This window comes from Lotus japonicus, chromosome 4, assembly GCF_012489685.1.
Source record: "Lotus japonicus ecotype B-129 chromosome 4, LjGifu_v1.2".
NCBI lineage: Eukaryota > Viridiplantae > Streptophyta > Magnoliopsida > Fabales > Fabaceae > Lotus > Lotus japonicus.
In genome coordinates, this window is record NC_080044.1 from 78,739,790 (window position 1) to 78,760,307 (window position 20,518).

Consider the following 20,518-nt stretch of genomic DNA (forward strand, 5'->3'; position numbering starts at 1 on the left):
ACCCTCTCAACGTTCGCTGTCAGAGAGCCCAGCGGAGTGGCTATTCCCCACTCTTGCAGGGCTGATAGCCAAGCATGTGAGTTGAAATCAGGATCGGTTTCGGTTGATCCATGATCTAGCACACGCCTCACGATTTCCTGGGTCGGAATGAGTGGTGTGTTCGGGGTGGATCTACGGGCATACATGGCAGCCTGGATGGCGCCAGCCGGGCCAGGAATGAGAGGACGAGAGCTGCCAGAGTTGTTGCTTTGACCTTTGCAATGGCGGAGGAATGGATTTGGGTCTTGTTCCATTGTGTAGAATGAGGAGTAAGAAGAAGAGTCAAGACACAATAGACAGGAAGATGAGGAATGAAGAGTGAGAAGAAGAGGCAAGACACAACATAGATTTATAGCTCAAGAGTGCGGTCAAAACATTTAAGGTGTACTGGTGGATGGTAGAAGAGTGGTTGGGGCTGGTGGTTGAGAGTAATGTCAGGGTTGGTGGTGGAGGGTAATGAAAATGAAAATGACAAGAGTACATCAAATTAACATTACCAAAAGTACATCAAATTAACATTACCAAAAGTACACGCATGAACCTGCCAATCTACGATGATGTCTAGGTTTTCATCATTAACAACAACCTGTGATAAGGGCCACATTCTACCAAATTACAGAGAGTTTACAAATTAATATTACACAATACAAGAACATTCAATCTGTGGTGATGTCCACATAGTCCGCATGACCACTAAAAGCACCAAGCCAAGCATGGAATTGTACATCATACATGTCTAAACGTGGACGATATAGGTTCCTCCAGTATTTGGAGGCAAGATCAGCGTGCCAATCCCACTGGGGAGCAATAGTCGGCATAGGATGTCCAGCAGTTAATTGGAGCTGCATTTTAGAGAATAACCATAAAATTAGATAACTTCCACATACAAAAATTAATCGACAAGCTAGTAGGCAACTAAAATATTAGTGTATTTGGTCAAAATATACCTGTACCCAGTGATTTATCACATGTCCAATAGCTATAACAGAATGCTCATCTCGTGGGCCGGCTCCTATCAGTGGAAAGTATGTGTTACAACCCATAGAGGATAAGGATACGAGAACCAATTGGTACTTTGTGGCAACAAGGTATCCCATCTCTGGCAGTTGAAACCATTTGTCAGGGGTGGCCGGGTCACCAATAGGAAGAGTGAGACGATTATGTAAGGCATTAACAACATCTGTGCCCCACATCCTATTATACATTAACACATTTGTCTCAAGTTCTTGTATCAATGTAGCCCTAACCCAAGGCCAACCGTCCTGACCGGCGGAATGCCCCATTAATGCAGCAATAGATCTATAGCCACAGTTACCATCATCCTCAACATCTGTAATTGTGCCAATATATGGATGGAGAAAGGCTGGAAAGTTACACATGAAATGGCTTGTATCAGACTTCTTCACACGCTTCTTCCTCTTTGCTGGTTGTGAAGACTTCTTTTCCTCTTTAATCTTCTTGTCAGTAAGTTCAAACGCTGAAGGATCACGAGTCAAGGATCCTATTGCTCGACCCTTGGGTTGTTTGCTCTCCTTCAACTTAGGAGTGCGGTTGGACTTTATCCGAAGCTCAGGAGTACATAGTGTACTCCTTTCAGGACAATATATCGCTTGAAGCTTCCTCCTTACCATACTCTGCCCTCCAGTATCCAAAGAATGGAAATAACGTGTCAGTGCCTCAACTTCTGGGTGCATCTCTCCATGGTTTAGTCCGCAAATATCTGAGCTGCCAGTATCTACAACAGGTATATGCTCCCAACTTAGGATCTTCCAGAATGGATGAATGGCCTCGTACGGAATCCTCTCATAATCTGCAAGTTCACAGACATGTTACATTGAATCACAAATATAAATAATTGGAAGTAGTTGAGAGGAGAGTGGTTGACCGGTAACCTGCAAGTTGACAACCGCAAGGTAGTCCATGAGTCTCTCTCAATAAGCAATCGCATCTGCCGCCGGAGGCTCGCATTCTTGTCAGTTCAGCATCAATGAGTTTCAGGCATTTGATTGACACAAATCCCCTAATATTTGTGTAGAAAGGGGTCTTGAAAAGGTGATCAATTTTATTCATACTGCGCTCAAACGATGCTACTATCTCAGTGTGGCGATTGGTGGTCAAACTATGCGACGCATCCCATGATGTGGCCAGGTCACCCTTACTGTTCCGCAACATCAACTTCAAGCTGGCATGTGCACCTTCAGCCCTGCAAACCAACAACGCACATGTAAGAATTAATACTGTAATAATCTATGAAATGAAATACATATAACAAGTCATAACATAATTTTTGTACCTGTTACTTGTTGTTGTTCCAAAATGCATCACATGATTTGTCCATGCCTTGGCAAATTTTTGCTTGTGGACCAACCATGTAGTAGAACAATAAGTGGCAAATTTCAACTTGTGTTTATGCTTGCACATGTTAAACAATTCAATCCAATGAGCTTCAAATTCTGGAACTGTTGGAGCATCTACCAATTCGGCCCACTTGTCCATAACCTCTTGAGCAAAATCATCCGTGCCAACATACTCTTTGCACTTTGCCAAAACACACTTGTTGATGTGTCACAATCATAGTAAATGGGTGGTGGTGGGAAGGCTTTGTGAAGCAGCACTCAATAAAGCAAGATCTCTGTCCGTCACAATCACTCTAGGCAACCTGGATTGGTCGGAAATCAGAGACTTCATACACTCCAATGCCCAAATGTAGTCCTCTGTGGTCTCACTGCCAATGTAACAGAATGTTATTGAGTATGTTTTATCCGTGGAGGTCAGGCCAACAATCTCGAGCAAGGGTAGTTTGTATTTGCTGGTCTTGTATGTGCAATCCATGATCACTACATATGGGAATGTGTTGAAAAGTTTGACGGCATTCGGATGAGCCCAAAATATATCTCTAATCACTTCCGATCCGGGTTCATTTCGTTCGAAGTGAACATACTTCTCACCGTCCAACTTCTTCAACAAGTATTGTATCTCTGTCAGTGACCCACGAACGGATTGTCTGAACCGCTTGCAAACACCATAAATTTGTTGGATGGTAGTCAAGTTTGAAGGATCTTTTTCCTTCAAGGACGCCAACATCTTTCTAGGTGGAACCCAAGTCTTAGCCTGATTTATCACGTCCTCCTTCGCCTCACTATTCAGTCTACCAGCGTAATTGTGGCCAACTAGTGACTCAGCTGCGAGATGGATGTGTCTACCGTCCATCACCTTCAACCACCAACCTTTATCATCTTTCGTACGTCGTCCTTTTAGCCTAAAAGGACAACCTGTCTTTTGTGTTGACGTTCCTTCAACAAGATCCGGTTCTCTGTAGGGAATATACGCACCATGCTTCTCACACCCCAGAATGACATATTCTTTTCTTCCCTTCGCACCACTATCAGACTTTGTTGTCACCAAAACAAAATTATTTGCCATAGAAATGTCGCGAACCCATTTCATAAGATCATCTTTCAAAGGGAAACACTGTTTCAGGATAAACAAGGCATAAGGCATAAAACAAGGCATAAACAAAGCAAACAAAGCATGCAAAAATTTGTGCAATGAGTACCTGATCAGTATGATACAAATGAGAGACATCTATAGATATAATCGGAGGTTCAGCTAGTGATGGTTGCTCCTCTGGATTATCATTTTCCAATCCAGCAGCATGTATCAATTGTGATTCACCAAAGAAAAATGACTCTGTCATCCCTGGAACAAAAACGGTAAATCAATAACCGACCATATAACGGAAAATCAAATTCCGACCCCATAACGGTAAATCAAATTCCGGTACTATAACGGTAAATCATTTACCGATTCAGTTCACGATTCAGCAGCCTAAATTACCAACTTAACTAACTAAACTAACTACTTAAACTAACAACTAACTACTTAAACTAACTATAAATAAAGTACCAAAGCTAACAACACTTACCAGAAGTTAAAAGCTTTCCCTTGGTGGTGGTGGTGTTGGTGGTGGTGGTGGTGGAAATGTGGAGATGGTGGTGGTGGTGGGAAGGTGAAATGTGAGGGAGGAGTGGAGTAATGGAGAATAAGGTAGTTTGGGCGAGTTATGGGGGGCTGGTGGGGGGTTGTTGGAGGGAGGAGTAATGGTGGAGGGGTTGGTGGAGGGAGGAGTAATGGTGAAAAGGTGATCAAACTTCCAGATTACAAATCGGTAAATGATATACCGATACAATATTAGAATCGGTTAATTATTAACCGATATTGTTCTTCGTGTTCTGGGTAATGGGATGAAGGTGTTCATACTGAGGAACAATAACGGTAAATGATTTACCGATTGGTATTTTGACATCGGCAAATCATTTACCGATGGGTAGTTTTGGAATAAAAAAAAAATGCTGGGGCGCGTAGCCTAAAGGGTGGGGTGCCAAACCCAAATCCCCAGTTTTTCCAGACCTGAAAGGATTTGCACAATTGCAGTAAAAGATTAGTTCACATATTTTCAACTTATGCACTTCTTAATACGTATTTGATTAAAATTATGAAAACAGTTCATGACTTATTTATAAGTGCTTTTAAGCTTATTTTAATAAGCTTCTCATATTAGTTTTTGAATAAGCACTTATTACTTATACCTATTTATAAACTATTATGATCTCAATTCAGTAAGTTTTTCAAATAAGTTTATAAATAGGTCTTTATGTGGTAAGACATATTACTATAAGTGTTTAATTAAACTGTAACTCAAATGCACCCCTATTCTTATACTGCAAAAGGAAAATAAGACTACCTGTGAAACCTTTTGAAAAGGAGATAAGAGACTTACAAAGCTTATTAGATACTCTCCGTTATGGAAGCCACTGTTTTTCTGGCCACTTACAATCTCTAGAACCAGTATGCCAAAGCTATAAACATCTGACTTCACTGAGAGTAATCCTTCCCTGACATACTCAGGAGCCATATATCCTCTGCTTGTCAACATGATCGAGCTCAATTAGTATAATATTTTACTCTATGTTGATTTGTTATTAAGGACCGAGTAAAACTATTAAATGATGCTTTCATATCACGATACTTACAATGTTCCCACAACTCTACTTGTGTTACCTTGACTTTGATCCACAGCAAACAATCTTGCCATTCCAAAATCCGATATCTTAGGATTCATCTCTTCATCTAAGAGAATGTTACTTGCTTTGAGATCGCGATGAATAATACGCAGTCTTGAATCCTCATGAAGGTAAAGAAGGCCTTTGGCAATGCCTCCTATGATTTTATACCGCCTTTCCCAATCTAAATGTGCAAGCTTAACTGGATCTGCAAACCCATGTCAAGATATAAAATTTTTAACCATCTCTACAGAAATTATGCACTTACCATTCAGCAGAACTGAATTATCAGTGAAGGTGCCACTGCCATCACATCAAGAAAAGTTCTTACCAAAAATAAAGTAGTCAAGGCTTTTATTGGGAACAAACTCATAGACCAGTAACTTCTCTTCTCTTTCCAAACTGAAACCAAGTAGCCTGACTAAATTTCTGTGTTGTACCTTGGCCACCAACTGCACCTCGTTCTTGAATTCTGTCTCCCCTTGTCCTGAATTTGTAGACAACCTTTTCACAGCAACCTCTAGTCCATTGGAAAGCTTACCCTGAAAAATATTTCAGTTTGATGTAAATGCACATCGGAACCGACAGTAAGTGAAAACCACTATATGAAAATTATTATTTATCTAAAATGTAACCGGCTAACCGCATATCATTACCTTGTAAACAGGTCAAAATCCTCCTTGTCCTAGAATATGAGTCGGAAAAGTTATTTGTAGCCTTTCTTATGGTCTCAAAGTTGAAATGCATTTTATCAGCAGGTTCAATTTCACTGTCATCTTCAGCTACACATGGGAATGGAACATAATTTTAGTTCTTCAAAGGTGACTTAAGATTAACAGCAGCAAATCAGAAAAAGCATGATGGTTAACGGTAAATTTGCTTTCTTTCTCTGAGTGAATCAATGCCTTCTGTTACAGAAAGTACTTCATATGTTATTATTTCTATTATGATTAATTGCTTGTATTGTATTGAGGAAAATTATATCATGTTAATCCTGAAAGTTGATTAAACATTAGTCTTATTGCCAACAAGAATCACATGAAGACAGTGCTTTGTCTTACTATCAGTATCATCAATATGTCGTCTCCTTTCAGTCCTTTGCTTCCGTGTTCTTAAGAAGATGCACACAGAGATGACTAGTACAGCGATGGCTACAATTAACACAACTACCGCAATGACAATTGGTGTTGTGTTGCTCTTTCCTGCAAAAACCACAATACCATGGTGAATACTCACTCAGATATTTAATGTCAACTATAATGGATAGAAGAATTGAAACCAAAAAGATCAATCTTATAGGTTCAACTTTAAGGAAAACAGTTAAATATTCATTTGAATTGATGGGAAAGGAAACAAGCCACAAAGAAAACATTTTGAATGCAGCCACTGGCCAACATAGATGTTGTCTGATGCAGTGATAAATGTAATACCATCTTTGAATCACCTTCTTTTTCTCTCAGAATCAATACTCAGGTATAGAAGCTATTTATAGGAGCTTCTCTCAGAAATCAGAATTGATTTTTGTTTAAACACTAGTTAATGTGTTTCCAAACATGATATAAGTAGCTCATAACCTATACTGCCAATCCCAGTTCCCAGCTCATCGCGGCCAGCCTGAAAACTGGGATCGCGGGATCCCATAGAGTGGGATGGCCAGGACAGCGAATTTTTGTCTATATTTTGTATAATTTATACCATATATGTACATACTAAATCAATGATAAATAGTAAATACTTGATAGAAGAGAGGAGAAGAGGGTTGAAGTGGGTAGAAGAGAGGGAAAGATTGAACAAATCAAAGTTCTAGGGTTTTTCCTGTTGTGAAAATACCCGTAAATAAAAACCCCCAATGTTTACATGTGGGGAGAAAATATCGAACGGTTTGAGTACCGCAGCATGCAATTGTCATACCAGCCAATAGCCTCTTTCTGGTATGGACAACTTCGTGTGAGAATGACTCTGGAGTCATTAAGGCAGCTTCGACAAACATCTGGCTCAACATCTCCTCTACACATCCCAATTGCATTAACTTTGTCAGAGTTTTGGCCCTGAGAGAAATTGTAGAAGCCATAATCAATTTGTGTGTGGTTGGAAGACAAACTTGACAAGAGGGTGTTGAGGTTGGTCTGGTAGGTACTGTTTTTGCAGTGTAGTTGCCTTCATCATACATGCAGAAATGGTATAAGAAACTTGGCTGGGCGTTGGTTTGAGATATGAGCATGACAAGGAGACAGAGAAGGTAAATCACTCTGGAAGATGCCATTGTACTACAAGGGAATGTAATGTCACCTAGAACCAATACACTCTAAGTTGTAGAAACTGCTACTTTTCTTTCATAGACACATTCTTTAAAACAATCAAACAACAGGGTAGGCAAAAAGTCAATGTATATCTACTTGGTATAAAATATGAAATCAGTTATTGTTGTTCATTGCCATGAGAATTTCCTCAGAGTCCTAAGACCAAATCATATGCTTAAATAAAATACTTCAGAAACAGCTTCTACGAAGGTACTTTTTGTACTAGAATGAGTTTCATATTCAAGATGGATACATCAATCGCCATTGCTCTTGCGTTAGCAATCATTCTCAAAGCACATTTCCACACTGATATTAAAATTTTAAAATAAAATAAAAACTATGGTTGATGACCTGATTGAGACTTGAGTGATAGATGTCAATGGGGTTGGCATTGCCCAACACGCAAGTGAGCGGCGGCGGCGGTGGCGGTGGCGAAGCTTGCAGTGTTGGCATTTGGAGTCAGTGTTGGTCGTCGGAAGTAAGGGGCACGACGGGAGTTGGGTTTGGGACCCCCCCTATGGGGCTCCCCGCCCCACTTAAAGTGGGGAAATTACTGAAAAACCCCCCTTTAAAAGAATACGGAATATTAAGTTTCGTATTCAATACGGAATATAAAGTTCCGTATTATATTACTATGTAAACGACAGGGGTTTTTTCAAAACCCATTTCAGCGCTCCAAATATTTCCATTTCAAACCCTTGCTCTCCAATCTTCGAGACCGACGATCTCCTTGCCTCAATCATCATCTGGAAAGTGTACCATCGTCTCCATCATCAAACCCATTCTCCCCATTCATTGCATTGAACCTAGAGGTAAGTAAGTTTGAATTTCAACTTGAATTCACCATTTAACTTGGAATTATGGAATCTTTCAACCCTAGGGTAGTCGATTTATGCTTAAGTAGATGTTATGTTGGCTGAAATTGTGTATAAATTGGCCTTTGGGGCGAGTTCCAATCATGCAATAACGTTAATGGAGTTCTGGTTCGATATGGAACATGATGTTCCGTATTCAATATGAAACTTAATGTTCCGTATTGGATATGAAACTTAATGTTCCGTATTTGGTGTCTGTTTAGAGTTATAAAATGTTTTTATAAAACCAAATCTAATTAGCTTAGTTAATTTATAAAATGTTTTTATAAAACTTAATATAATTAGCTTAGTTAATTTATAAAATGTTTTTAAACTTATAATTAACATCGTGAATTATTTAGTGATTTTATTTAGAGATTTAATTGAGAGATTTAGTAATTGAGCGAGTATAATTTATTCAGTGAATTTATTTAGAAAATGTTTGCTCTGAATATATAGTGAGAATGAAGAACAGAAAGAGGTCTCGAGCTAGTGAGGATGCGGGGCCTACAGAGGAGCCGGCGCGGCGATCATGCTGCGACCTCTCAGGCGGTTGAGGCTTCAGCTCCAGCTCCAGTTGATTCTATGCAGTCGCCCATGGTAGAGGCTTCAGCTCCAGCTCCAGTTGAGCCTACTGATCCAGTTCCTACTCCGCCGTCTCCCATGGTTGAGTTACCTCGCCATGAGTCACCAGGCGAGTCGTCATCCGGTGATGAGTCATCCGACGAGGAGTCATCCGGTGAGCAGGGGTCATCTGACGAGGATAGTATTCCTCCTCCTGATGTTGATGCTGATGTCGTGCCAGAGGCACAGGGTGGCGAGGAGGACCTGATCCAGAGGTTGCCGCCGTTTTCGGGGGGGCCTGTTGATCTGTCGCTTCTCACGCATTATGCTGATCACAAGGCTCCCTGGACGTGGCATGCACTCCTACGCACAGACGAGCGGTATGTGTACCGTCGACACTTGAGGGCGGCCACAGCTGGGGGGGAGGTTTGGAACCTTGCTTGTGATGGTGATTCAGACAGTCACAGGAGGGTTCGAGAGTTGATTGAGCAGACGGGTCTTCATCAGCTACCCTGGTGCAGCTACCCGGAGACAGATGCAGGCCTCATTTTGGCCCTTGTGGAGCGATGGCATGAGGAGACTAGTAGCTTCCACATGCCGTTCGGGGAGATGACTATCACCCTGGACGACGTGTCGGCTCTTCTCCATCTCCCCATGGGGTCGAGGTTCTATACGCCTGGGAGGGGGGAGAGGGACGAGTGTGCAGCGCTATGTGCTGAGTTTATGGGAGGATCTGCTGCTCGTTATCATGCTGAGTTTGATACGAACAGGAGCCAGACTATTCGCTTTGGGGTCTTGAAGACCCTGTATGATGCTGCGTTGGAGGGTATGTCTTAATTATTACTTGATTAAATTGTATCTATTATTATTGTATTGTTATAAACTGTTAACTCAATTTATTTCATTGTAGCTCACCGATACGAGGATGCAGCGCGGATTTGGCTGGTGAACCAGCTAGGCGCGACGCTCTTTGCTAGCAAGAGCGGAGGCTACCACACGATCGTGTACTGGATAGGGATGTTGCAGGATCTTGGTCGAGTGTCCGAGTACGCGTGGGGCGCGATTGCGCTCGCTACGTTGTACGACCAGCTTGATCGAGCGTCCAGGAGGGGGACGACCCAGATGGGAGGTTTCAGCTCACTCTTGCGAGGATGGGCCTACGAGTACCTTTCTGACCGCGTCATTATCCGGAGGGCGGATCCGGACTACTCACAGGCCCAGCCTAGGGCGCGGCGGTGGGTTACGTCCCGGGTCGGGCATGCAGGCCTCGATGAGAGGCGAGTCATGCTCGATGAGCTGACGGTGGATGACATTATATGGACCCCATTTGAGGACCATCGGGCTCATCGACCACGGGATCAGAGGGCCATGTATTCTGGCTACATCCGGACGCCATTTGGCCGTGTTGTTCGACGACATCTACCAGAGAGGGTTCTGCGCCAGTTTGGCTACATCCAGGATGTCCCTCGACACCCCTCCGAGATCCAGACGACTGAGTCCCTTGCTGAGACCGCAGATGCTGCCTATGCTGATTTTGTGCCGCACCTGCGCCCTCAGGGGATCCCTGCTACTTATTCGGGAGAGGCTGTGGAGGATTACATGAGGTGGTATGGCGGTGTGTCCCATCGGTTCATCATCCCTGATGATAGGAGGGAGGAGTTCAGTGCTGTGGTAAGTTTGAATTTTATTTTTCATGCAATTGTGATTTTTTGTTCATGATATTTTATTTGTACACTCACATTTATGTACATTATTTTTGCAGACGGTTGTGCGTCGGGCTGTGGACTTGTTGGAGCAGTCACTGGAGGTGCCAGATGCTCTTGCAGTTGGCACGCATGCCCGATCCCTCACTGAGAGGGCGCTGGATCTTATTAGATCCAGCGCATTCATCGGTACCCAGGGAGTAGCCTTTGCTGCTGTCCGAGGAGCTGGAGCTGCAGGAGGCAGAGGTCGTGGAGGTAGAGCACGTGGAGGCAGAGCCCGTGGAGGCAGAGCCCGTGGAGAGGGTGCACCTGCAGAGGGCGCTCGTGGAGGCAGAGCTCGTGGACCTAGAGGTCGGAGGGGTGGCGGTAGGGGTCGGGGCGAGTGACTGTATATTTGTATATTTTTTGTGTACTTTTATATTATGACATGTGACGACTTTGTATGGACTCTTTTTATATTAACCACGCTTTCTATTTCCACCTATTATGTTTAGACTTATAATGAAAAAAAAAACTTGTATAACTACACCGTAAATAATGAAAGGCAGGATAAGTAACATAAATAATCCATGGCAAGCAGTTTAAAGGGTACACGAAATTATTCAGAAGCAACACGAAAACTAAATTAATCCTTAGTGATATCGATGAAGTCGTTGGGTCCGTTATCCTGTGGAAATACTTCAACTACGTTGGGCAACGTTATATTCAGATAACGAACATATTTACTCGGTGCAAACACAGCAACCTGCAAGTAAATTGCAGATTTAAAACCCACCATGCGTACTTGTTCAAAGGAAGCAAGATTAATGTTTAGGTAATAGATGATAGACCTTTTGGAGAACGAGAACAGATCCAACAGTTATGGCATTTCCAAATTCGCTGTCAGTGAACGCCTTGCGATGGATGCTCGCGTCAACGGTGCCCGTAGGGTCCTAAATCGATGCAATCGTGAGAGAAAGGGAGGCAAAAAATGTAAGGTTAAAGAAGCTGGACAAAAGCGAGGAAATACCTTGAGGGTAACTTTGGCATCTCCGAAACCATTGGGAGTGCATGATTTAATAACACCAACAACACTCTCTACTCTCTCAACATTCGTTGTGATTGTGCCCAGCGGAGTGGCAGATTCCATCAATTGCAGGGCTGAAAGCCAAGCATTTGAATTGAAATCAGGATCAGTTCATGTTGATCTGTCTTCGAGCGCATGCCTCACAATTTCTTGGGTCGGAATAAGTAGTGTGTTAGTGTTGGATCTACGGGCATACATGGCAGCCTGGACGGCGCCAGCTGGGCCAGGAATGAGAGGACGAGAGCTGCTAGAAGTGTTGCCTTGACGTTTGCAACGGCGGGCGAATGCATTTAGGTCCTGTTCCATGGTATTTTTTTTTTAACTTCGTTGCAAGATAGGAAGAAAGGGATGAAGAAGACGAATAGGGAAACCAGATAGATTTATAGCAGAATTGTTAAAAGATTTATGGTGTTTGGTGGATAGTACAAGTGTGGTTGGGGTTGTTTGGTGGTAGAGAGTAATGTCAGTTTTCAAGTTCGTCATTTAGTGGATGAAAATGACTAGACTCTGATGACGGAGTGGTTGGAAATGACATGACTCTGATGATGGAGTGCTTGGAAATGACAGGACTCTAATGAAAATAATAAGGCCCATCAATATACCAATGACCATCAAATTACTATTATTAAAAGCAGCAATGATCAACATAAGGGCAGGGCCCATCAGATTAATATTACAGAGCGTTTACAAATGAATATTACACAAAGTGTTGTGTCAGTTTGTGGTGATGTCTACATAGCTTTGGTGACTAAGAGGAACACCAAAAGTAACAAGCCAAGCTTCGAATTCTGATGTGAACCTGCGTAAACGTGTATCATATGGGACGCACCAGCTTACTGATATAGGATCAACATACCGTTCCCACTAGAGAGCAATTGGCGGCATAGAATGTCCAGGAGTTAGATGGAGCTACATTATAGAGAATAACAATAAAATTAGATAACTTGCAAATACAACAAATTAATTCACAAACTGGATATTAGTGTACGCAATAAAAAAATACCTGTACAAAGTGATTTATCACATGACTAACAGCTATAACACGATGTACAGGAGGTGGACCTTCTCCTCTTAGTGGAAGGTATGACCAACAACCCTTAGAAGAGATGGATATGAAAACCACTTGGAACCTGGTTGCTACAAGGTATCCCATCTCTGGCAGTTGCATCCATTTATCCTCGGTAGCCGGATGACCAGGAGGAAGAGTGAGTCGGGAATGTAAGGCATTAACCACATGTCTGGACCACATTTCATCATACAACCCTCTGTGTCGTTCAAGTTCGTCTATCAACGCTTCCCTAACCCATGACCAACCTTCCTCACCTGATGGTAGTCCCAGTAATGCAGCAATGGCTCTATAGCCACAGTTACCATCATCCTCAACATTCTGAACTGTGTGTATATATGGGTGGAAAAAGGATGGAAAATGACCCATGAAATAGCTTGTATCAGACTTCTTCACACGCTTCTTCTTCTTTGGTGGTTGCGAAGCCTTCTTTGCCTCTTTGATCTCCCTTTCAATATGTTCAAAACCTGAAGGATCACGAGTCAAGGATCCTATTGCTTTAACCTTGGGTGGTTTTCTTTCGTTCGCCTTAAGAGTGCGCTTGGACCTTATCTGAACCTCAGGAGTACAAAGTGAACTGCTTTCAGGACAATAGATAGCTTGAAGCTTCCTCCTTACCATACTCCGCCCTCCAGTATCCAAAGAACTGAAATAATGTGTCAATGCCTCAACTTCTGGTTGCATATCTCCATGGTTCATGCCGCAAATATGGTTGCTGATAGTATCTGCAACAGGTTCAGGTACATGCTCCCAACTCAGTCTCTTCCAGAATGGATGAATTGCCTCATATGGAATTCTTTCATAACCTGCAAGTTCATAAAAGTGTCACTTTTAATAACAAATAGAATTAATTGACAAGAGAGTGGTTGACCGGTGACCTGCAAGTTCACAACCGCAAGGCAGTCCATGAGTCTCTCTCAACAAGCAATCGCATCGGCCGTAGGACTTCATTCTTATATGTTCAGCATTAAGGAGCTGCAGGCATTTGTTTGACACAAATCCTCTAATATTTGTGTAAAATGGGCACATGAAAATGTGATCAATTCTGTGAATACTGCGCTCAAACGATGCTAATATTTCAGTATGTCGATTACATGTCAAACTATGCGACGCATCCCAAGAAGTGGCCAGGTCACCCTTGCAATCCCGCAGCATCTTCTTCAAACTGGCATGTGCACCCTCAGCCCTGCAAACAACAAACCGATATCTTATTAACTCTCCAATGTAAACAATCTATCAAATGAAAAACATATAACAAGGCATAAATTAAGCTCATATAATTTTTGTACCTGTTACTTGTTGTTGTTCCAAAGTGCATCACATGATTTGTCCATGCCTTGGCAAATTTTTCCTAGTGGACCAACCATGTAGTAGAACAATAGAAGGTAAAGTTGTTGTATTTGTCCTTGCACATATTAAACAATTGCATCCATTGAACTTCAAATTCTTCAACTGTTGCAGCATCCACCACCTCTCACCACTTCCCCATAACCAATTCAGCAAAATCATCTGTACCAACATAGAGTTTGCACTTTGCCAAAACACACTTGTTGATGTGCCACAAGCATAATAAATGGCTGGTGTTGGGAAGGCTTTGCTTAGCAGCACTCAATAAGGCAAGACCCCTGTCAGTAACAATCACCTTAGGCAACATGGCTTGATCAGCTAATAGAGACTTCATACACTCCAGTGCCCAAACGTAGTCATATGTGCCCTCATTAACAATGTAGCAAAAGGCTATGGAGTATGTCTTATCTGTGGAAGTCAGTCCAACAATCTCAAGCAAGGGAATTTTATATTTGTTTGTCTTTTATGTGCAATCCATAATCACTACATATGGAAATGTGTTGAACAGTTTGATAGCATTTGGATGAGCCCAAAATACATCCCTAATGACTTCCGATCCAGGCTCATGTCTTTCAAAGTGGACGTACTTGTCACCGTCCAACTTCTTCAACAAGTGTTGCATTTCTGTCAATGACCCGCGGAGGGATTTTCTTAACCTCTTGCAAGCACCATAAATCTGAGATATGGTAGTCAAGTTTAAAGGATTGTTTTCCTTCAAAGTCAACAGCATCTTTCTCGGTGGAACCCAACTCTTTGACATTTTTTCCACTTGCTCCTTCTCTTCGGAATTTAGACGACCAACAAAATTGTGGCCAAGTAGTGACCTAGCTGGTTCATGGTTGTGTGTACCTTCCATCACCTTTAGCCGCCAATCTCTATCTAAGCCATTTTTCATAGGTCGTCCTTTTAGTCTAAAAGGACATTCTGTCTTTTGTGTTCTCGTTCCTTCAACAAGGTCAGGGTCTCTGTAGGGAACATACTTACCATGCTTCTCGCACCCCAACATGACATAAGCTTTTCTGCTTCCATTTCCACCGCTATCTGACTTTGTGATCAACACAACATATCCATTTTCAATCGCAATTCCATGAACCCAATTGATAAGATCATCACGGGTAGGGAAAATCTGTTCAATGATGCATACCCAACACACAAACAAGGCATAAACAAGGGTGATCAAGACATAATAAGAATTGATATATTACACTTTCAAAACAATGCAAAAATCTGTTCAAAGAATACCTGATCAGTTGTAAATAAATGCGAGACATCTATACTTATACACGGGGGTACAAATGCTGGTGGTGGCACCTCTGTAGTGGCCTCTTCAGGTTGAGCATTGTTCAATCCAACTTCAATCAATTGGGATTCATGAAATGAAAATGATTCTGTCATCCCTGGAAGAGAATACGGAACTTTATTATCCATATTAACTACGGAACTTTATAATTCGTATTGAATACGGTATATAAATTTTCGTATTGACTACGGAAATTTATATTCTGTAGTTCATCACGTCTCAGAATTCAGAAAATCATCATTCTAACTACTTAAACTACTTAATCTAACAACTTCAACTACTTAAACTAACAACATACAACAAACAACTAACAACACTTACCTCAAATGCTATCTTTTTGCATCCAATGGTGGAGAGCTTGCCAATGAAGGAGTTGGTGGTGGTGGTAGGAAGAATGGAAGTGAGGATGAAAGTGAGGTAGGAGAGGGTGAGAGAGAGGGTGGTCTGGAGGCATTGAGGGGGTTAAGGGGGCTGGTGAGGGGTTGGTGACGGAGGAGTAATGGTGGAGGGGTTGGTGGAGGGAGGAGTAATGGTGGAAAAGGTGATGACTGTCAGAGTTAGAATACGGAATTTTAACTTCCGTATTCTATTTTATTGAATACGGAAGTTTAAGTTCCGTAGGGCATTAATGGGTTAAAAAAAAAGAGGTGGGGCGCGGAGACCCATAGGGAGGGCCCCAAACCCAACTCCCGGGCACGACGGATTGAAAGATTCAGTGTTTGATTAGAATAATGGTAAAGGGAGAAAATTGATACTATTGCTAATTATCAGTACAAGAAAAGAAGAAACATATCTATCTATCTATCTATCTATCTATCTATCTATCTATCTATCTATAAACTATATAAAGGGAGAGTTTTTGCAACTTTGAGGGTAAAATAGTAATTCAATAAATCAATGCACATGAGTGAATATTTTTTCATGGGCATATATGTAAATCTATCTATCTATCTATCTATCTATAAACTATATAAAGGGAGAGTTTTTGCAACTTTGAGGGTAAAATAGTAATTCAATAAATCAATGCACATGATTGAATATTTTTTCATGGGCATATATGTAAATCTATCTATCTATCTATCTATCTATCTATCTATCTATCTATAAACTATATAAAGGGAGAGTTTTTGCAACTTTGAGGGTAAAATAGTAATTCAATAAATCAATGCACATGAGTGAATATTTTTTCGTGGGCATATATGTAAATTTGTAAATAATTAATTATAAAATCAATCTTGGCCGTTGATTGCTTCTAATCCTAACCGTGCATCATTTTCTTACAAAACCCTTTAAGAAACATCTTCACATTCTTGGTTGTTTTCTTTGTTGCTTTTGTAACTCTTGAATGTGGTTACAAAAATAACAAGAGTCTCTTCCTTTTTCTCCCATATATGAAACACCTTTCCATTCCACTTTCAGATTCCTTTCATCTTTCTCATCTTGATCTCCAGAACCTCTATTCCTATGGAAGAAATCTCTCTCATTTGAATTCTCCAAAAGCATCATCCCCTACGTAAGAAGGTCTTCTGTCAGGTTAGAAATTTTCTACTTCATCTCTTCGTTTTTATCAGTCACTTCTTCTTCATCAGTTTTCATTCTTTAGGCATTAATGTTCTTCTCCATCATCATCGTCCATCCGGTAAGAGTTCTCTATGGATTAATAAAATTATTATGATATTTTCTTAACTTCTATTATGTTTTCTTCTTTATCATTTCTCTTATTGTGTTTCATTGTTTTTGTAACTCTTGAATGTGGTTACAAAAATAACAAGAGTCCCTTCCTTTTTCTCCCATATATGAAACACCTTTCCATTCCACTTTCAGATTCCTTTCATCTTTCCCATCTTGATCTCCAGAACTTCTATTCCTATGGAAGAAATCTCTCTCATTTGAATTCTCCGAAAGCATCATCCCCTACGTAAGAAGGTCTTCTGTCAGGTTAGAAATTTTCTACTTCATCTCTTCTTTTTTATCAGTCACTTCTTCTTCATCAGTTTTCATTCTTTAGGCATTAATGTTCTTCTCCATCATCATCGTCCATCCGGTAAGAGTTCTCTATGGATTAATAAAATTATTATGATATTTTCTTAACTTCTATTATGTTTTCTTCTTTAACATTTCTCTTATTGTGTTTCATTGTTTTTGTAACTCTTGAATGTGGTTACAAAAATAACAAGAGTCCCTTCCTTTTTCTCCCATATATGAAACACCTTTCCATTCCACTTTCAGATTCCTTTCATCTTTCCCATCTTGATCTCCAGAACCTCTATTCCTATGGAAGAAATCTCTCTCATTTGAATTCTCCAAAAGCATCATCCCCTACGTAAGAAGGTCTTCTGTCAGGTTAGAAATTTTCTACTTCATCTCTTCTTTTTTATCAGTCACTTCTTCTTCATCAGTTTTCATTCTTTAGGCATTAATGTTCTTCTCCATCATCATCGTCCATCCGGTAAGAGTTCTCTATGGATTAATAAAATTATTATGATATTTTCTTAACTTCTATTATGTTTTCTTCTTTATTATTTCTCTTATTGTGTTTCATTGTTTTTCATGCACAATTTTATGATTTTGTTTCCATTTCTTTGACAGTTCAATCTTTAGTTAATGCAAGTTTCTTGCTTTTCTTTTCATTTTCATTATCAACTAAATCAACTAACTGATTTTCTTTTCTTCTAATCTAATACAATGAAGTTTTTGTTCTTATTTTACATTTAATTGGTTTCATTTCAATTTTTTCTTCTTTCAGGTTTTACTGCTATTGTTTACGTTCTTCCAATATACTATCTTAAAAATATGTAAGTTTCTTGCATCTTTTGTACTTTTTAATTATTTGATTGTCAACTTGGTCTATTGAATGAGAGTCATCTTTATTTTATTTCACTTTTTTCAGTGTTGTCATCTTCATCGTCTTTCTTCTCTTCGAATACCTTATTATTGTTGTCATTTTAAGGTGTCACTTATATTACGAATGCACTAATTTTACATTATTTGTTCAATTTTTGGTTTTGCTCTGCCTTCTTATTTCTTTTATCTATCAACTCTATTGGTTGAATGTACTTCAATTTTTTTTTTCATTTCCCTATTGAAATCAAATCCTTAATTTTTTGACTAAAATTGAAGGATCAATGACATTCAAGTTAAATTATTTTAATCTTAAATTTTTATGTTATAACTCAACCATAATATAAATATATTAAATGTTATTTAAATACTAACTTTCGGTTTCAATTTCAATTCATTTCTTCGTCTTTATAGTTTTAACTGCTTGAGAGTGAGAATTCTATGAGACACATATTATTAGTTTATATTTATTGAAACATTAATCAACTAATAATTAATATTAATAATAGACCTTAAATATTTAAGGCTTAATTGCACTTTTGGTCCCCCAACTATCGCCTTCCTGCAAAAATGGTCCTTAAACTTCAAAATTAGCAAAAATGGTCCTCCAACTATACATGCCGTTGCAATTTTGGTCTTCCGTTAGCATTCCGTCAGGAAACTAACGTGAGAAGCTGATGTGGCTCACTCACATGCTTCTCACGTGACCATTCAGGAGAGAGAGTGATGACTGGACAAACATGTGCGTGTCACGTGACACTAAAGGGTGTAATCAGGTCAAATTAACTAATTAACTAATTATTAAAAAATCCTTAATTTGTAATTTCAGAAATATTAATCTCAAAATAAACACACAAATATTCATGAGTATTATCAATGTTCTTCCTTCATGATCTCAACCCAGAAATTTTTTTTTGCCTCCACCAAACTTGAACCCAGAAAAATAAATCATCTTCCTCACATTCTTCAATAAATAACTAAACCAGAAACATGAAAATCAAGATCAACCCTCCCCCAAACCCAGAAAATTTACCCATAAATTAATTTTTTCCAAAACAACAACCAAACCACAAAATTAAACCCCCAAAATCCAAAAACAATCAGAAAAATATGAACTACCCAGAAAAAGACATGAGAAGAACAACAATGCACATGGGTAAAATCTAAAATGGCTCCACGAAGCAAGCACAGTACCCAATTTATCAACAGTCACATGAAAAAAATCAAAATTGATGAATACCTTTAAGAAACTAAATGAATTCAATCACGGAATAAGCATAAAAGTAAAGAAATTCTTTTACACTTGAATACTCATCTCTCTAACACTTGAATCGAATTAGGAAAACAATTATGGCAGGCCCAAAGGGGAGAAGTTACAGCTTTGCAATCCTTAACACAGGATGAGGAAGAAGGAGCCACAGGATTCAACAATTCCCAGAACATCAAAATCAAATAACCCTAATCCCCAATTTACAAACAATCCAAACCTCAAGAACATATCGATGCCACCGTTTCCACCGTCCTATCTCAGGAATAGATCGAAGTCCTCCCCTCAAGCTTTCTCGTCACTGTCAACAAAGTCTATCACCACCACCATCGTGCTTCCATCAGTTAAGAAGAAGAAGAAAGAAGGGAATAAAAACAGAAGAACCCAGTCGTACCCGAACCCAGATCGAGCAAGATTGAGACCAAGTGAACACGAATCGAACCATGGCTTTGTTTCGAGCTTTTAAGGTTGCCATGGGGTGGTTCCGCCCTTGATGGTTTGGCCGACGGTGGTGATGGCTTTTGTTTGGTTTTAGAGAGAGAGATGATGGGTTCAGGAAGAAGGAAGAAGAAAAGGTTTTTGAAGGTGAGGGGAGAGGAAGGGTGGCAGCTAAAGGATTAAGGGGAGAAGATGGTTGGTGGCTATGAGAGGAAAGATGGAGAATTAGGGTTCATGAAAGATGAAAGCAGAAGATGAAAGTAGAAGATGCCAGCAAAGCAGTGGGCAAGATCACGTGACACGCACATGTTTGTCCAGTCATCACTCTCTCTCCTGAATGGTCACGTGAGAAGCATGTGAGTGAGCCACATCAGCTTCTCACGTTAGATTCCTGACGGAATGCTAACGGAAGACCAAAATTGCAACGGCATGTATAGTTGGAGGACCATTTTTGCTAATTTTGAAGTTTAAGGACCAATTTTGCAGGAAGGCGATAGTTGGGGGACCAAAAGTGCAATTAAGTTAATATTTAAAGGTCATTCAATAAACAAAAACACTCATATACTCCTTCCTCTTGAACTTCCTTCATCAATGTCATTCTATGGAATTCTACTATTACCTTCACAATTATTTTAAATAAATTTATTATTGTTTATTTCTTATGAGTTAT

General features: G+C 40.1%; 3 protein-coding genes across 6 annotated transcripts; all 3 read right to left on the bottom strand.

Annotated features, from left to right (window-relative positions):
• Positions 1-502: 502 nt before the first annotated feature.
• On the bottom strand, positions 503-7,445 carry LOC130715458 (uncharacterized). Of its 4 annotated transcripts, XM_057565556.1 has the most exons (12): positions 7,014-7,445; positions 6,164-6,304; positions 5,759-5,884; positions 5,434-5,644; positions 5,073-5,310; positions 4,820-4,961; positions 3,965-4,449; positions 3,596-3,738; positions 2,333-3,510; positions 1,932-2,242; positions 987-1,849; positions 503-881 (listed from the first exon to the last, which is right to left on the bottom strand). In XM_057565556.1, the coding sequence occupies exons 9-12, from the start codon at positions 2,533-2,535 to the stop codon at positions 696-698; spliced, it is 1,563 nt and encodes a 520-aa protein (XP_057421539.1). In that variant the 5' UTR covers positions 2,536-3,510; positions 3,596-3,738; positions 3,965-4,449; positions 4,820-4,961; positions 5,073-5,310; positions 5,434-5,644; positions 5,759-5,884; positions 6,164-6,304; positions 7,014-7,445; the 3' UTR covers positions 503-695. The 4 variants fall into 4 exon arrangements, with proteins under 4 accessions (XP_057421539.1, XP_057421541.1, XP_057421540.1 ...); XM_057565558.1 differs by having other exon boundaries at positions 5,101-5,644; XM_057565557.1 differs by having other exon boundaries at positions 5,073-5,644; positions 6,933-7,445.
• On the bottom strand, positions 4,722-7,365 carry LOC130713416 (cysteine-rich receptor-like protein kinase 15). Its single transcript, XM_057563184.1, has 6 exons — positions 7,014-7,365; positions 6,141-6,304; positions 5,434-5,644; positions 5,073-5,310; positions 4,874-4,961; positions 4,722-4,760 (listed from the first exon to the last, which is right to left on the bottom strand). Exons 1-6 carry the CDS (start codon positions 7,363-7,365, stop codon positions 4,722-4,724), a joined length of 1,092 nt encoding a protein of 363 aa, XP_057419167.1.
• Positions 7,446-11,148: 3,703 nt separating the features above from the next.
• On the bottom strand, positions 11,149-13,801 carry LOC130713417 (uncharacterized). The gene is made up of 5 exons (XM_057563185.1): positions 13,534-13,801; positions 12,904-13,461; positions 11,533-11,663; positions 11,354-11,455; positions 11,149-11,268 (listed from the first exon to the last, which is right to left on the bottom strand). Exons 1-5 carry the CDS (start codon positions 13,682-13,684, stop codon positions 11,149-11,151), a joined length of 1,062 nt encoding a protein of 353 aa, XP_057419168.1. The 5' UTR covers positions 13,685-13,801.
• Positions 13,802-20,518: the final 6,717 nt, after the last annotated feature.

Excerpts from the sequence above, each read along its gene's own strand:
- LOC130715458 (XM_057565556.1), bottom strand. The coding sequence starts at position 2,535 with ATGGACAAGTGGGCCGAATTGGTAGATGCTCCAACAGTTCCAGAATTT. Across the intron at positions 1,850-1,931 it reads TTGCGGTTGTCAACTTGCAG|ATTATGAGAGGATTCCGTAC; the intron begins GTTACCGGTCAA and ends GTGAACTTGCAG. Across the intron at positions 882-986 it reads TGATAAATCACTGGGTACAG|CTCCAATTAACTGCTGGACA; the intron begins GTATATTTTGAC and ends TCTAAAATGCAG.
- LOC130713416 (XM_057563184.1), bottom strand. The coding sequence starts at position 7,365 with ATGGCATCTTCCAGAGTGATTTACCTTCTCTGTCTCCTTGTCATGCTC. Across the intron at positions 6,305-7,013 it reads CAGAAAGAGGCTATTGGCTG|GAAAGAGCAACACAACACCA; the intron begins GTATGACAATTG and ends TGGTTTTTGCAG. Across the intron at positions 5,645-6,140 it reads AGACAAAGCACTGTCTTCAT|GGTAAGCTTTCCAATGGACT; the intron begins GTGATTCTTGTT and ends AATATTTTTCAG.
- LOC130713417 (XM_057563185.1), bottom strand. The coding sequence starts at position 13,684 with ATGTGCCCATTTTACACAAATATTAGAGGATTTGTGTCAAACAAATGC. Across the intron at positions 11,456-11,532 it reads ATGCCAAAGTTACCCTCAAG|GACCCTACGGGCACCGTTGA; the intron begins GTATTTCCTCGC and ends GCATCGATTTAG. Across the intron at positions 11,269-11,353 it reads CTGTTCTCGTTCTCCAAAAG|GTTGCTGTGTTTGCACCGAG; the intron begins GTCTATCATCTA and ends ATTTACTTGCAG.